General features: G+C 40.5%; 1 protein-coding gene across 2 annotated transcripts in view; it reads right to left on the reverse strand.

The window, feature by feature from the left end:
• Positions 1–17,500, reverse strand: part of pot1 (protection of telomeres 1 homolog) — a 57,212-nt gene that overhangs the window by 22,861 nt on the left and 16,851 nt on the right. For both annotated transcript variants that reach the window (XM_061924670.2, XM_061924672.2), the window contains exons 8-10: positions 15,669–15,799; positions 15,299–15,595; positions 7,922–8,077 (exon numbers count right to left, since the gene is read on the reverse strand). In XM_061924670.2, the coding sequence (XP_061780654.1) occupies positions 7,922–8,077; positions 15,299–15,595; positions 15,669–15,799 (584 nt within the window). The remainder of the gene's footprint in view (positions 1–7,921; positions 8,078–15,298; positions 15,596–15,668; positions 15,800–17,500) is intronic.

Raw genomic sequence — 17,500 nt, forward strand, 5'->3', positions numbered from 1 at the left:
GTCTACATAAAACATATTACATATTGTTATGAAGGTGTCTGTTACTATATTATATATATACTTGCAGTGTGTATATTGTAAATATTACATATTGTTATGAAGGTATCTGTTACTACATTATGTTCTTGTCTCTTATAATGATTGTTAACGACAGGCAAAATTCCCCCCAAAAATAGATGCTTTTCCTCTTTAACAAGACAACAATGTGTGAGATCAGGTCAAGAAGGTCCCATCAGCTGTAATGAAACCGGCCAATTACGTGTCATTATAGCAGAGTACACGTCCTCACAGGCCCAAGGACAAAAAAACACCTCATTGATTGCTTGTGGACAAAAAAAAGGAAAAAGTTATTTGAGGAGAAACTTCCAAACAACCTCTGTGAAAAGGAGAAAAGTGTTGAGTCACCGTTGCCAATTTGCAGCGTGACGTCTTCACGTCGGTCACTTGTGATGCCACACCAGAAAATGAGCTGCATCCAGGAAAGACTCGCCGCGCTAAAGCCAAAGTGGAGTGGAGAGATTGCCCTCCGATTGGTCCACAGGAACTTTGAAGCTGCTCACGTAAAAGATGTTCAACACGCAGTCCTAATAGAACCGTGTGTGTGTGTGTGTGTGTGTGTGTGGGTGTAATTCAATGTGACTTTGCAACTGACACAAAGCAATTATTGTCTCAGAGAGCTGAATAAAGATGGATGTGCTTCCAAATCTCATCCACACACACACACACACACACACACATTCACACGCACAAAGACGGAAAAAGAACATTCCAGCTTTACTTTGCAGAGACACAAGCGGCTTACAAACCTGAAGATGACTTGATGAATTATTCATTATGACAAAAACTTCTTGCTCCCACAGCAAAACCACCAAGTAGTGATTAGCGACACAGTTCCCTCTACTGGACCTGCTGGGTCACTGTGCCGCTTGACCGTAATGTCGATGTTACGTACTGCCATTCCTGACAAATGTTTATGTATGTTTACATCGTCCTGCTGGCTAAGAACCATAAAATCTGTAATTCTAACCAAAAGGTTTATTTAACAACAGCACAAGAAGGACACCCTGCCAATATCTCTCACACATTCTTTTTTAACTTCCATGATTTGGAGTGCATGAGAAAGTGGACAGGAAAGTATCTGTCTTGCTTTCGTCACCCCACCGTAAACTGAGTGCAAACACTAAACAAGCAACCTTTTAATGTCACTTGCTGTACAAACTTGGGGAAATTTCTGACTTTTACACGATCGTTCCATTCACTTGCACCGCAATGTTTACAAACGCTTCCCTCCTTGATGGTCCTAAACACTTTTAACGTTTAACCATCCACCGGCTTCAAGCACGCATTAAACTGATCATCCTGGAGGCACAAATGGTTGAACTTGAACTTGAACTTGTCTTCTGCAAGTCATTTGGCTCTATTGTGGGCTTCAAAGCAGCATCAGTTTGCAATGCACAGGGTCGCCCTGCCGGTGGGTAGAGATACACCGAAGACTCTAGTACAAGCATTCGTTTAAACTTTGACTATGGAGTCTATGTCTGGTACTGTGACGCCTCAAAGGCCTTAAAAACCACTGAAGACTCTGGCACAAGAACTCGTTTAACCCCACTTTGACTATGGAGTCCATGTCTGGTACTGTGACGCCTCAAAGGCCCTAACAACCACTGAAGACTCTAGCACAAGCACTCGTTTAACCCCACTTTGACCATGGAGTCCATGTCTGGTACTGTGACGCCTCAAAGCCCCTACCATACACTGGACTAGCACAAGCAGTCGTTTCACCCCACTTTGACTATGGAGTCCATGTTTGGTACCGTGACGCCTCAAAGGCCCTAACAACCACTGAAGACTCTAGCAAAAGCACTCGTTTAACCCCACTTTGACTATGGAGTCCATGTCTGGTACTGTGATGCCTCAAAGGCCTTAACAACCACTGAAGACTCTGGCACAAGCGCTCGTTTAACCCCACTTTGACTATGGAGTCCATGTCTGGTACTGTGATGCCTCAAAGGCCTTAACAACCACTGAAGACTCTGGCACAAGCACTCGTTTCACCCCACTTTGACTATGGAGTCCATGTCTGGTACTGTGACGCCTCAAAGCCCCTACCATACACTGGACTAGCACAAGCACTCGTTTCACCCCACTTTGACTATGGAGTCCATGTTTGGTACTGTGACGCCTCAAAGGCCTTAAAAAACACTGAAGACTCTGGCACAAGCACTCGTTTAACCCCACTTTGACTATGGAGTCCATGTCTGGTACCGTGACGCCTCAAAGTCCCTAACAAACACCGATGACTCTGGCACAAGCGCTCGTTTAACCCCACTTTGACTATGGAGTCCATGTCTGGTACTGTGACGCCTCAAAGGCCTTAAAGGGGAACATTATCACAATTTCAGAAGGGTTAAAACCATTAAAAATCAGTTCCCAGTGGCTTATTTTATTTTTCAAAGTTTTTTTCAAAATTTTACCCATCATGCAATATCCCTAAAAAAAGCTTCAAAGTACCTGATTTTAACCATCGTTATATACACCCGTCCATTTTCCTGTGACGTCACATAGTGATGCCAATACAAACAAACATGGCGGATAGAACAGCAAGGTATAGCGACATTAGCTCGGATTCAGACTCGGATTTCAGCGGCTTAAGCGATTCAACAGATTACGCATGTATTGAAACGAATGGTTGTAGTAAGGAGGCAGGTAGCGAAAACGAAATTGAAGAAGAAACTGAAGCTATTGAGCCATATCGGTTTGAACCGTATGCAAGCGAAACCGACGAAAACGACACGACAGCCAGCGACACGGGAGAAAGTGAGGACGAATTCGCCGATCGCCTTCTAACCAACGATTGGTATGTGTTTGTTTGGCATTAAAGGAAACTAACAACTATGAACTATGAACAAACTATTTGCCATCTCCAGTATCATGAGTATTCCACAGCGTACTCTAACATTAATTGTTACCTTTAGACTTCACATCAGGGTATATCTGAACTCCAATATCCGCTCTTGACAAAGTTTGATAATCATCCTCTTCAGAGAACAGTGAATGTCGATAAGAGTTCGAAAAAATGTCCTGTAACACCTGTAACACAATAATGGGGAGACTTCACTCAGGTTAACCATACCTAAATAGACACAAAATACTGCATTACACAAGACTACCCGAATGTACTCGAATGATTGAAAAAAAAAAAAATGTTATTAAGCTAAATTATTGGTAAACACAGTTTATGTATAATAATTTACGTAAAACCACGAGTAATGAATAAAGTTTTCATCAATTAATATATTCTGTAGACATACCCTCAAGCGCTCTCTTTTCCTGAAAGCTGATCTGTCCAGTTTTGGAGTTGATGTCAGCAGGCCAGGGAAGCTAGGGTCGATATTCTTCTCTTGATCATTTTCGGTGGCATAAGGGACGGTAGAAGCGGTGTGAGCCAAGACATCCAGGGGTTTAGTTCGCTCGTCTGCGGGAACAAACTGCCGCCATTGCTTGCCGTGCTACCGAGGTCCTTTGTCCCTGAATAGCTCACACACTCCGGCAGATTCAATGGGGGTCTGGCGGCAGATTTCTTTGACTTCATCGTTGGAAATGCATCTGCTTTGAGTGTCGCAGGATATCCACACATTCTTGCCATCTCTGTCGTAGCATAGCTTTCGTCGGTAAAGTGTGCGGAACAAACGACTGACCATTTCGTCAGCTTTCCCCACACCCTCGTATTTTGAACAAATTTCGTCCAATTTCTTGCCACTTTCGCATCTTTGGGCCACTGGTGCAACTTGAATCCGTCCCTGTTCGTGTTGTTACACCCTCCGACAACACACCGACGAGGCATGATGTCTCCAAGGTACGGAAAAGAGTTGAAAAAACGGAAAATAACAGAGCTGATTTGACTCGGTGTTTGTAATGTGTTTGAGAAAATGGCGGATTGCTTCCCGATGTGACGTCGCCAAAATTCACCCATTTAGAGTTCGGAAATCGGTTAAAAAAATATATGGTCTTTTTTTCTGCAACATCAAGGTATATATTGACGCTTACATAGGTCTGGTGATAATGTTCCCCTTTAATAACCACTGAAGACTCTGGCACAAGCGCTCGTTTAACCCCACTTTGACTATGGAGTCCATGTCTGGTACCGTGACGCCTCAAAGGCCCTAACAAACACCGATGACTCTGGCACAAGCACTCGTTTAACCCCACTTTGACTATGGAGTCCATGTCTGTTACTGTGACGCCTCAAAGGCCCTAACAACCAAGCTCCATACATCCCAAAACAAACCGATTAGGCTTCTACTCAACATTCCATCTCTCCGCCAACCATTTCCTTAGCGTAGGGTGGCTCTTCGTAGCCGACAGAGTACCACTTCTCGCAATGGGCTTGGTGTACAAGATACACTATACCACTAAAATACCCATGTACCTGTCCAGATACTTCCAAAACATAAAAGATCCATCCATCCATTTTCTACCGCTTGTCCCTTTCACCACAAATCACGTTCAACCGAGATTTGTCTCCAAAAAAAGGTTCAAATTATTTTGCCTGCTCTACCACCTAAATGTGGAACTCCCTACACTGCAAAAAGTCAGTGTTCAAAAACAAGAAAAAAATAAAATAAAATTAGGGGTATTTTACTTGAACGAAGCAAAATTATCTGCCAATAGAACAAGAAAATTCGGCTTGTCAAGAATTTCCAAAACAAGTAAAATTAGCTAACCTCAATGAACCCAAAAATACCTTAAAATAAGTATATTCTCACTAATAACAAGTGCACTTTTCTTGGAAGAAAAAAAAAAACAAAAAAAAAAAACGAGAGCTTTTTGCTCAATATCCGGACAACCAGTGTCCTCTACAGTAGACATGTATTTTGTCAAAGTTACAGAGGGTTTTTTTTTTGTTTTTTTTTGCGAAAAAGCTAGACAAAGATCATCTATATGACAGCACTCTCGTGTTTTTAAGAATCTGCTGCAAAAATGTGAGTCTCTTACATGTTTTTTTTTTTAACTGAACCTGCAGGCCACCAGTTGAATAGCCCACGTAATGAAATAGTGTGGACCTAAAATGGAACCTTGAGGCACACCACTAGTACAACTAAATAAGTTGAACAAAGGACTACACTGCAAAAAATCAGTGTTCAAAAACAAGAAAAAAAATTACAACATTTTGGGGTATTTTATTTGAACTAAGCAAAATTTTCTGCCAATAGAACAAGAAAATTTGGCTTGTCAAGACTTTCCAAAACAAGTAAATTTAGCTAACCTCAATAAACTCAAAAATACCTTAAAATAAATATATTCTCACTAATAACAAGTGCACTTGTTGGTAGAAAAAAAACAGACCTTTTTGTTCAATATGTTGAAAAATATTCTTAAATTAAATAAATGCTAGTGCCATTATCTTGACAGAATATGCGCTCAGCATCATTTTTTTTTAATGCTTGAAGTAAGAAATGATTACTTTAAAAAAGTAGTTTTATACTTGTGAGTGTTGATGACACATCTTTGCAACAGTTGATATTCTAGTTTCAAGCATGTTTTACTCAATATAGGTCATAAAATCTCAGCAACAAGCTGTAATATCTTACTGAGATCATTTAGGACCAAAACCCTTAAAACAAGTAAAACACTAACATAAAATCTGCTTAGTGAGAAGAATTATCTTATCAGACAGAAAATAAGCAAATATCACCCTTATTTGAGATATGCAATCTTACTTAGATTTCACTTGTTGCAGTGTACCGATAGCCACAAAGGAGTGTAAAACCCTTACTTCCTTCAAAGCCGCTTTAAAAAGCCACTACCCGCAACTGGGAATAGACAAAGCCTTTTATTACTTTTTTCTATTTTAAATTTTCATTTATTTTATTGCACTATGTTTTGTACCAGCTAATCCATACCGCCATGAAACTGTACCCTTTCCTTTGCAAACTTCTAATACATTCTTCAATTAATCAATTAATGAGTGTAGTTTTCTCCGCTGCTATGCTCAGCTCTTTACGAACCAAGTCATCTTCAAGTCTTGACTCGATCATAAGCCATCGTTCTTAAGGCCTATGAAAAAGTGCTCTATTTTTTCGCAAATCAAGATTTGATGGCTGTTGAATTTGTGCACAGTCAGCAGGTTTTCAGACAAACAACAATGCCTGAGTGTCGTGCAGTAATCTGAGAGGGCTCAGCAGAGAAAAGCTTATAGCTGATGCTGCTCACTTTCTTCTCTCAGAATACTTTATTAGTCTTAATCTCCGTCCAACCTCACAAGATTTCCACGCGCCGGCATTTGAGTGTAGACTCAAGTGGTCTTCACTGCCATGCAATAACGGTACACTAACAATAACAGTACTGTGACATCGAAATGCAGTCAAGTTGTCATTGGCCCCGCTTACATTGCACACCAAATCTGACATTTTTTCCCCTCAAGTGACACATATCGGAAATTTGTTGCCGGTCTAAACGCTCCAAAGTGCTTCGAATCTAATCTTTTGGCATCAGATTCAGACCAAATCAGGAGGTAGTCCCAATCCGAATGGAATCTCATCTTTTCAAATGTGACTTGAGCTAAACGGAAATGCGTCTAGCTTCGTCATTTGTACGCGCGGGGAAAGTACTGTATATAATATATACTTTGATTCCGAAGAAATAACAATTGTTGAAAGACCGGAATTGACGCTGTCCCGTATTTGTTTACATGTTACCTTGTTTATGTAAGTGAGTTGAACAATAAAGCTCACGTAGATCCAAGTTGATGTCCGTGTTATGATGTCTACTTCACAGCCATAAAAAGATTTAGAACCCTCCCAAATATATTAAGCTATATATACAAAACCCAAAACCAGTGAAGTTGGCACGTTGTGTAATTTGTAAATAAAAACAGAATACAATGATTTGGAAACCCTTTTCAACTTATATTCAATTGAATAGACTGCAAAGACAAGATATTTAATGTTCGAACTGAGAAACGTATTTGTTTTTTGCAAATAATCATTAACTTAGAATTTAATGGAAGCAACACATTGTAAAAAAGTTGTCACAGGGGCATTTTTACCACTGTGTTACATGGCCTTTCCTTTTAACAACACTCGTTTGGGAACTGAGGAGACCAATTTTTGAAGCTTTTCAGGTGGAATTATTTCCCATTCTTGCTTGATGTACAGCTTAAGTTGTTGTATCACGTGGCTTGGCATTGTCTTGCTGAAATAAGCAGGGGCGTCCATGATAACGTTCCTTGAATGGCAACATAAGTTGCTCCAAAACCTATCCGTATCTTTCAGCATTAATGGTGCCTTCACAGATGTGTAAGTTACACATGCTTTGGGCACTAATACACCCCCATACCATCACAGCTTTTGAACTTTGTGCCTATAACAATCCGGATGGTTCTTTTCCTCTTTATTCCGAAGGACACGACGTCCACAGTTTCCAAAAACAATTGGAAATGTGGACTCGCCAGACCACAGAACACTTTTCCACTTAGCATCAGTCCATCTTAGATGAGCTCGGGCCCAGCAAAGCAGGCGGCGTTTTTGAGTGTTCAATTGAATATTGGTTGAAAAGGATTTGCATTGTATTCTGTTTTTATTTACGATTTACACAACGTGCTAACTTTATTGGTTTTGCGGTTTGTATATCCATTCATACATTGTTACTTTAAATATATTTTCACATAAAAAAAAACACATTTTTAGGGTGTGGCGACTTTTATTTTATTTTGTAGTAGTAATAGCCATTTCCTTTTTCATTTACGGTCAACTTCCTTTGTTTGCACTTTATCGAACTGTGCATGTAAGTGACGTCGAGGCCACAAAGATCACATTTTACTTGCAATCCAAACAGTAAGCTGGAATATAAATGATATTTCGACAAAATCTGATTTGGGCAGTTTAAACGTAGTCATTATCCCACTTGTGTACCCTCTGACCTTGATCTGCTTGGCGAATTGCGCGTGGTTGTCGAAGACCAGCACACTGGCGATGAGTTTCTCCTGCTCCTTGGAGAAGGAGGCGGGCCCCTCCACAATGTCGGGATCTGCCTTCACCTTCAGCAGAGAGTGAGAACACCTGGTGCCGTCCCATACCTGCAAACACATTGATTTGCACAAGAAGGTGATGATGGAGCACAAGCATCTTGAGAAGAAGACCAAAGACAGGACATTAAAGAGATCCTCTAATGATTGGAATCTACATTTAACACACTTACCTGTGATGTAGATAATATGTATTGGATATGCTTCGTCACAAAACCGTCATGGAATCATTTTTATATATTAACAGGGTGAATACCAGCTTGTGGTTTCTACGGGTTCCAGCTCACACAGGTATAAAGGGCAATTAATTTGGCAGATCAGCAGACACTAACACTTGAGCAGTAAGGCAGAGGCAAACTCATTAGTTAAAGGAAATCTTTAGAAAGATTGGCAATTACATTGGGACATGAGTACAACAGGACGACACTTACATGCAATACAGAACACAGTATGAGCGGGAAGAACTGTAAGGGGGAGCACAAAAGAGGAAGGAATCATATCACGCTTTAGATTAGGACACACCAGACTGAATAAGACATTGAACCTTCTAATCAAACACCCGACATGATTATGTGACAACTGCAATGAGGTAGAGTCAGTAAAACATGCAATTATTCATTGTGGGGAATACGGTACAGAAAGGAGAAAACTAAGAGAGAAAGTTAGAAGACATTAAAGGGGAACATTATCACCAGACCTATGTAAGTGTCAATATATACCTTGATGTTGCAGAAAAAAGACCATATATTTTTTTAACCGATTTCCGAACTCTAAATGGGTGAATTTTGGCAAAATAAACGCCTTTCTAATATTCGCTCTCGGAGCAATGACGTCACAATGTGACGTCGCATCGGGAAGCAATCCGCCATTTTCTCAAACACCGAGTCAAATCAGCTCTGTTATTTTCCGTTTTTTTCGACTCTTTTCCGTACCTTGGAGATATCATGCCTCGTCGGTGTGTTGTCGGAGGGTGTAACAACACGAACAGGGACGGATTCAAGTTGCACCAGTGGCCCAAAGATGCGAAAGTGGCAAGAAATTGGACGTTTGTTCCGCACACTTTACCGACGAAAGCTATGCTATGACAGAGATGGCAAGAATGTGTGGATATCCTGCGACACTCAAAGCAGATGCATTTCCAACGATAAAGTCAAAGAAATCTGCCGCCAGACCCCCATTGAATCTGCCGGAGTGTGTGAGCAATTCAGGGACAAAGGACCTCGGTAGCACGGCAAGCAATGGCGGCAGTTTGTTCCCGCAGACGAGCGAGCTAAACCCCCTGGATGTCTTGGCTCACACCGTCCCGAAGATGATCAAAAGAATATCGACCCTAGCTTCCCTGGCCTGCTGACATGAGGTGTATGTCTCCAGAATATATTAATTGATGAAAACTGGGCTGTCTGCACTCTCAAAGTGCATGTTGTTGCCAAATGTATTTCATATGCTGTAAACCTAGTTCATAGTTGTTAGTTTCCTTTAATGCCAAACAAACACATACCAATCGTTGGTTAGAAGGCGATCGCTGAATTCGTTCTCGCTTTCTCCCGTGTCGCTGGCTGTCGTGTCGTTTTCGTCGGTTTCGCTTGCATACGGTTCAAACCGATATGGCTCAATAGCTTCAGTTTCTTCTTCAATTTCGTTTTCGCTACCTGCCTCCACACTACAACCGTCCGTTTCAATACATTCGTAATCTGTTAAATCGCTTAAGCCGCTGAAATCCGAGTCTGAATCCGAGCTAATATCGCTATAGCTTGCTGTTCTTTCCGCCATGTTTGTTTGTGTTGGCTTCGCTATGTGACGTCACAGGAAAATGGACGGGTGGTTAAAATCAGGCACTTTGAAGCTTTTTTTAGGGATATTGCGTGATGGGTAAAATTTTGAAAAAAACTTTGAAAAATATAATAAGCCACTGGGAACTGATTTTTAATGGTTTTAACAATTCTGAAATTGTGATAATGTTCCCCTTTAACAAAAGGAGGTTACTCAAAGGGCGACTAAGCAGAAACCAGAATTTTTTTTAGAAGTTTCAAGAAGAGATGGGTTAATGGAAAATAATTTAGTATGGGAAGGTATAAATGTACGTATGTAAGGGAGGGAACTCTGGCTCACACTCCAATACAGTAGGTGGCGGTAATGCACCTTTAACGTTGAGTGCCCTGCCATAAAACAAGAAATTGACGAAGGTTGAATGTTAGACCAACAAGAGAAGACGTCGTCTAATAACAAGGTGGGTTCCTTATGCTGGTGAGCAAGCGTTGGAGCTCAGAGCCGCTTTGGAATACGCCTTAGCGGCAGGCTGGCAGCAGACCAACACTCGGCGCTAAGCTGCATTTCAAATGGACTTCCTTGATGAAACACGTGGCAGCGAGCCAGACGTCGCTCACGACCTCGAAAAGCTGAGGTGTCAGATGAGACAAAGGCAAGATGGAGCAGCGTGCTGTCGAGATTTGTTACAAGACGGATGACTAAACCCTCAAGATCCATGTGCTGATTATATCACATTACATCTTAAACTGAGATTGGTCAGATCTAGTCTAGCAGCTGGTGCCAATACCTAATTAGGCTTCATCAGTTTATGCTCATAGACCGAGATTGGTAACATCTAGAGCTGACCAATCTAAGTCTAAGACTAGATCTGACATATCTAAGTCTAAGACTAGATGTGACCAATGAAAGTCTAAGACTAGATGTATCTAAGTCCAAGACTAGATCTGACCAATCAAAGTCTAAGACTACATGTGACCAATCACAGTCTAAGACTAGTTGTGACCAATCACAGTCTAAGACTGGATCTGACCAATGAAAGTCTAAGACTAGATCTGACCAATCTAAGTCTAAGACTAGATCTGACCAATCTAAGTCTAAGACTAGATCTGACCAATCTAAGTCTATGAGCATGAACTGATGAAGACTACACGGATGAGAGGCGAAACGTCTTCCAAGACAAACCAAACAGTCCAGTTGCGATCGATTGAATGCCCTGAGAGTACAATGACCCGGATGAATGAGAACATTCACAGACATAATCACCCGGATGTTCAGAAGGTTTGCATGTCACCATCCCTTCACACTTCCACAGCTCATACATCTAGTTTTACTCCTCTGGATGTGTTTGAGGCCAAGGGAGCCTTAAAACCAATGGATACTGGTCAATCTGCAGGTTTTGACAAACTTGAACCCTTCTTTTTAAAGTCAGCCGTTGATTTTATTGCAGAACCTCTTACGCAAATTTTTAATCGTTCCTTGTCCAGTAATGAGATGTCTGACATGTGGAAATCTGCTTATGTTTTACCATAGAAAGGAGGAGATCCCACAGCTGTTAATAACTATAGACCCATCTCCAACTTGTGCATCCTAGCTAAAGTTCTTGAAAAGTATATTGGTGAACAACTTAAAGAATTCTTAGACACGAATGGTCTGCTTTCTCAACATCAATCAGGTTTCAAAAAGAGACATAGCTGCTGCTATCAAGGTTGTAAATGACATTATTGATGCATCGGATTGCAAAAAATATTGTGCAGCACTATTAATTGACTTTTTCAAAAGCATTTGACACAGTCGACCATACCCTCCTGGCACAAAGACTGCACAGGATTGGTCTATCTCAGCAAGCTGTTAAAGTACTGTTCTAATTACTTGTCCAAGTGTTCTAGTTTGCTGGATCTTCCTTGTCTTTCCTCCTCAGAGTTCCATATTCGGTCTGTGGTTGTTTTTCATTGATGTAAATATTCTCTGTGATAATATGTCAAATGCTGTGTTCCATTTTTATGCAGATGACAGTCATATATTGGTTGAGCTCCTGCAGTCTGCTTTTGATGTTGTTCAGTCCCAGCTGACTCAGCTTAGACTAGTGCTCAATGCAAAGAAATCTAAGGTGGTGTTATTTTCAAATGGCATATGTCTGCCATTGAACACTCTAAAAATATCAACTGCTCATAAGGTTGAACTTGAAATGGTCGCGACATATACCGGTAAGTAAGTAAAAGCGCTATATAAATCCCAGTTATTATTATTATTATTACTTGGGGATTGTTATTGATGAAAACTTGTCTTTTAAATCACAAAGAAAAACTTGTGGCTAAACTTAAAATTAAACTGTTTTGTCTTTAGAAACAAGTGCTGTTTTTCCCTACAAGTTAGGAAACATTTGATTCTGACTACTTTTATGTCTTTGCTGATCCTGGTCCACCATTGCACTTTGTAGGCAAACTGTCCATCTTTGTCAGTACGCACATTTTCTCCATGGATGTTTTTTTTTAAAGACCACTTCTTGGTCTAGTTCCCCCTTATTTATGTTGTTTAATGTGTAGACTCCAGTTGCTACAGCGTAAGGTTGCAGGACATCCTTAGAATGTTTGTTCTTAGAGCTAACACAAATCTTGGAAAAAAAGGTTTCAGATTTGCTGCTCCATGGTCATGTAATAACGCACAGAAGGATCTGAGGTTACCTGACCACATTCCTTTGGGGGAATTTCAGGCCATTTTAAAGGATCGAGAAACTGTTTCTAACGGGCTTTGTACTTGTTTTTAAGTTGTTTTTATACATTCTTTTGACCCGTTACATGTTTTTATATTAATATACAGTATGTAAGTATTTTTTTTTTTACATTTGTTTTTATATGTATTTCTTTGTTTTGCTGCCCTCTTGGCCAGATCACTCTTGGAAAAGAGATTTTAGTCTCAATGACTTTTTACCTGGTAAAATAAAGAATACTGATTGATTGATTTTGAAGAGGCCGGGGCGCCTATGTTACATCTGGTTTACACAGTCGTCACTTCTCAGTGCTTCAGCCCGTTTTTTTTTCACGCCATTCATCAAGTTTCATCTATTTTGTTACTCAATATGGGTTCCAAAAAGCCAATAAACCTGCCTGGAAATAAGGCAGTGGACTTAAAAATGACTCTTTGAGACTATTTACGTTGTTAGCCTCAACGGCTAGCGGCACTTCCAACTTCTTTATTTCCACAATTGTCGTACCTTGCACTAGCCAGAGCTTTCTTAGAGATCACTTTGTGTGATCAGAAACACTTTTAATGTGTCCAAACCCTCACAGTCTCGCTGTATATTTTTGAGTTGCGAGGCAACCTGTTAAAGCTAGTGTTATGGCAGGTTAGCCTCCAACTTGAGACACCTGCACTTTGAGGATTTCATCGGCGAAGGGGCCTTCAAACCCAAGCAAGTCTTTAATTGTGATGAGACCTGACTTTTTGGGGAAAAGATGACAGAGTTGAATCACCATATTTTCCGGACAATAAAGTGCACCGGTATATAAGCCGCACTCACTGAATTTTAGAAGAAAAACATACCGGTATGTTCCGTTTATTCGTCCCACTGGACTATAAGCCGCAGATATATACGTTATGAAATGAGTTATCTACACAGAAATGTTTATTTATATACCCTAATTGTTTCCAAACGATGTCTGTAACACGGCAGTAAAATGGATGATCAAACAAAACAGAAGTCATTGTCGAGGACCCACTGGCTTTGGAAGCTAGCTCTCCAATCAGATAAAAACAGATACTAACACAGACACTCGTAAACAAGTTAGCATATCGGCTAATGCTAACGACGCAAGCTTGATTACATTACGATAGCATGTACAAATATGCATGAAAACACTCCTACACACATCACATATGGGACGGTGTAGTAAGTAAGAATTGTTTTTGGTACATTATAAAACTTACAAACGTCGCTTGGACTGACGAATGGAGAATCCATACGAGTAGAAACGCTAAGGACGGTTTTACTTCCAGTTCAAGGCATTAAAGGGGAACATTATCACCAGACCTATGTAAGCGTCAATATATACCTTGATGTTGCAGAAAAAAGACCATATATTTTTTTAACCGATTTCCGAACTCTAAATGGGTGAATTTTGGCGAATTAAACGCCTTTCTATTATTCGCTCTCGGAGCGATGACGTCACAATGTGACGTCACATCGGGAAGCAAGCCGACGAAACGGTCAGTCGTTTGTTCCGCACACTTTACCGATGAAAGCTATGCTACGACAGAGATGGCAAGAATGTGTGGATATCCTGCGACACTCAAAGCAGATGCATTTCCAACGATAAAGTCAAAGAAATCTGCCGCCAGACCCCCATTGAATCTGCCGGAGTGTGTGAGCTATTCAGGGACAAAGGACCTCGGTAGCACGGCAAGCAAGGGCGGCAGTTTGTTCCCGCAGACGAACGAGCTAAACCCCCTGGATGTCTTGGCTCACACCGCTTCTACCGTCCCTTATGCCACCGAAGATGATCAAGAGAAGAATATCGACCCTAGCTTCCCTGGCCTGCTGACATCAACTCCAAAACTGGACAGATCAGCTTTCAGGAAAAGAGAGCGGATGAGGGTATGTCTACAGAATATATTAATTGATGAAATCTTTATTCATTACTCGCGGTTTTACGTAAATTATTATACATAAACTGTGTTTACCAATAATTTAGCTTAAAAACATTTATTTTTTTCAATCATTCGAGTACATTCGGGTAGTCTTGTGTAATGCAGTATTTTGTGTTTATTTAGGTATGGTTAACCTGATGCATGTTGTTGCCAAATGTATTTCATATGCTGTAAACCTAGTTCATAGTTGTTAGTTTCTTTTAATGCCAAACAAACACATACCAATCGTTGGTTGGAAGGCGATCGCCGAATTCGTCCTCGCTTTCTACCGTGTCGCTGGCTGTCGTGTCGTTTTCGTCGGTTTCGCTTGCATACGGTTCAAACCGATATGGCTCAATAGCTTCAGTTTCTTCTTCAATTTCGTTTTCGCTACCTGCCTCCACACTACAACCATCCCTTTCAATACATGCGTAATCTGTTGAATCGCTTAAGCCGCTGAAATCCGAGTCTGAATCCGAGCTAATGTCGCTATATCTTGCTGTTCTATCCGCCATGTTTGTTTGTATTGGCATCACTATGTGACGTCACAGGAAAATGGACGGGTGTATATAACGATGGTTAAAATCAGGCACTTTGAAGCTTTTTTTAGGGATATTGTGTGATGGGTAAAATTTTGAAAAAAACTTCGAAAAATAAAATAAGCCACTGGGAACTGATTTTTAATGGTTTTAACCCTTCTGAAATTGTGATAATGTTCCCGGAATTTACAGTATTTATGTTTATATTGTTTCTTATGGGGTACTGCTTCACTGTACGCACTTTTTAGCTCAAGAACCAATTAGGTTTGTGAATCGAGGTTCCACTGTACTACTTTTTTGGTTGTTTGCATTGGTGAAAACTACTTGTGTCCTTTTTCCTTACCCTCAGCAGCATGCACGTGGTGTCGACGGTGGCTTTGGAGAGCAGCTGGCAGGTGAAGTCAAAGTACATTTTGGGCTGGACAGCAGACAGCGTGATGGTGGTGTCCGAAGACGGCAGAGAGGCCTCGCCGGCGGCCCACGATCGCAGCTCCCGCACAACGCGGCGATCGTCCGCCGTGAAGTGGAAGGACCTGCTGGCGGTCCGGGGCTCCATGGCGGCGCCGACCGCCCCGTCAAACGCCAGGGCGGAAAAACCGAAGGTGTTGAGCAGCGTGAGGGTGTCGTAGTAGACATGGGGCTGCGCGGGGGGGACATCTGGTGTGAAATAGGTTGGACCTTCAGAATGACCGACTTGGTGAGACAAGGCAAACCTTGACCCGATGCATGCGGATGATGTCGCCGATCTGGAAGATCTGGGGATGGGACTCCGGTTTGTCACAGAAGATGGTGCAGCCGATCTTACGTTGGGACTGATCCGTGATCTTCAGGCTGGAGCAGAAGTCTGTGAAGACAAGACACCAAGGCTGTTGGCTTTTAGTCAACGTGGTTGAAGATAATTTTTGCTTAAAATTACTGTCAAACGTAGGGCTGAGTGATAAAATTATATAAATATATATCAGGATTGACAAGTAATCGATACCAATAAAAAATGCGTACGGGAAAACGGTCGATAATTCTTTATCCTCTTTGTCTGAAGAAAGCGGAAGTTGCGAAGCAACGTTGGTTGCATAAAGAAAGGCACACACAGGCAGAAAAGCAAGCCCAAATAAGCAACTACAGGTTCAAAAACAAGCAACTCCCAAGATTTGTCAGCAACTCTGGTAACCGAGCAACGCAGGAAGTGATCACTGATCAGTGGGAGTGACACGCTAACAGTATCAACTATCAAGTTTGCTTGTCTGGCGGTTGATTCTTTGCATGGAGTGAGAACAGACATTCAAAATGAAGAAATTGTTGATAAAGGAGGAAAAGTCACCTGGACAAGTTTTGGGATTTTTTTCAAAGGGACCATAGTAAATGATGCAAGGCGCTTTTCCCCACCAAGACCGGCAATTCCACATCACCTTAGCCGCGCTCACCCTTGAGAGCAGAGAATTTACTTTGACCACCCAATGCAAACAACATTCCCTAGTCATGGTGCCAAAAGAAAAAAATTCCAACCAACACAAAATGTTAACAAACATGGTCACCATAAACACAAACTGCTTATTGAACTTTGTGGATATATATATAAAAAAAATTAAATGCCCCATAAAAATATCTAACTTACACCCAAATAAATCCATTACAAAGCATGATAGGAAAATTGCAAAACACGCTCACCCCACTTATCAATGTTTGACACAGTTTAGCTACTTAATATTTCTGATTGACTACAATCAGGTCGTCACGGAAGTAAACAAAGTAGGAGTCGAACTTTCACATATTCTTAATAACCAATTATATTAATTGTTATATTAATTGTTATATATATATATATATATATATATATATATATATATATATATATATATATACATACACACACACACACACCAGTATACAACAATTAATATAATTGATTTTATATATATATATATATATATATATATATATATATATATATATATATATATATATATATATATATATATATATATATATATATATATATATATATATATATATATATAAGTTTGGACACCCCTGTACTAAAGCGTCCCATGTGTGATGTCTGTAGGAGTGTTTTCATGCATACTTGTACATGCTATCATAATGTCATCAAACTAGTGTCCTTAGCATTAGCGAATATGTTTACGAGTGTCTGTGTTAGTATTATTAAGTTACAATGGCATTCTTTTTGTTTCACAAATTCCTCAGTAAATTCACCAAAACGGCACCGTGGAGTTATTGAGTCTGTTTAGCTGATTGGAGAGGTAGCTTGCGCAGCGAGTGGGTCCATGGCGATGACTTCTGTTTTGTTTGATCAGCCGTTTTACTGCCGTGTTACAGACACCGTTTGGAAACAATTAAGGTATGTAAATAAATATATCTGTGTAAATAACTAATTTCACAACGTATATATCTGCGGCTTACAGTCTGGTGTGACTAATATATGGAAAAATATTTAGTGGGTGCAGCTTGTATAACGGGGCACTCTAGAGTTCGGAAAAAAAGGTAATTTTCTATAAATAGACAGAAGCAATCTAGTAAGATGAGTTGA

This window comes from Nerophis lumbriciformis, linkage group LG29 (assembly GCF_033978685.3).
Source record: "Nerophis lumbriciformis linkage group LG29, RoL_Nlum_v2.1, whole genome shotgun sequence".
Classification (NCBI taxonomy): Eukaryota; Metazoa; Chordata; class Actinopteri; order Syngnathiformes; family Syngnathidae; genus Nerophis; species Nerophis lumbriciformis.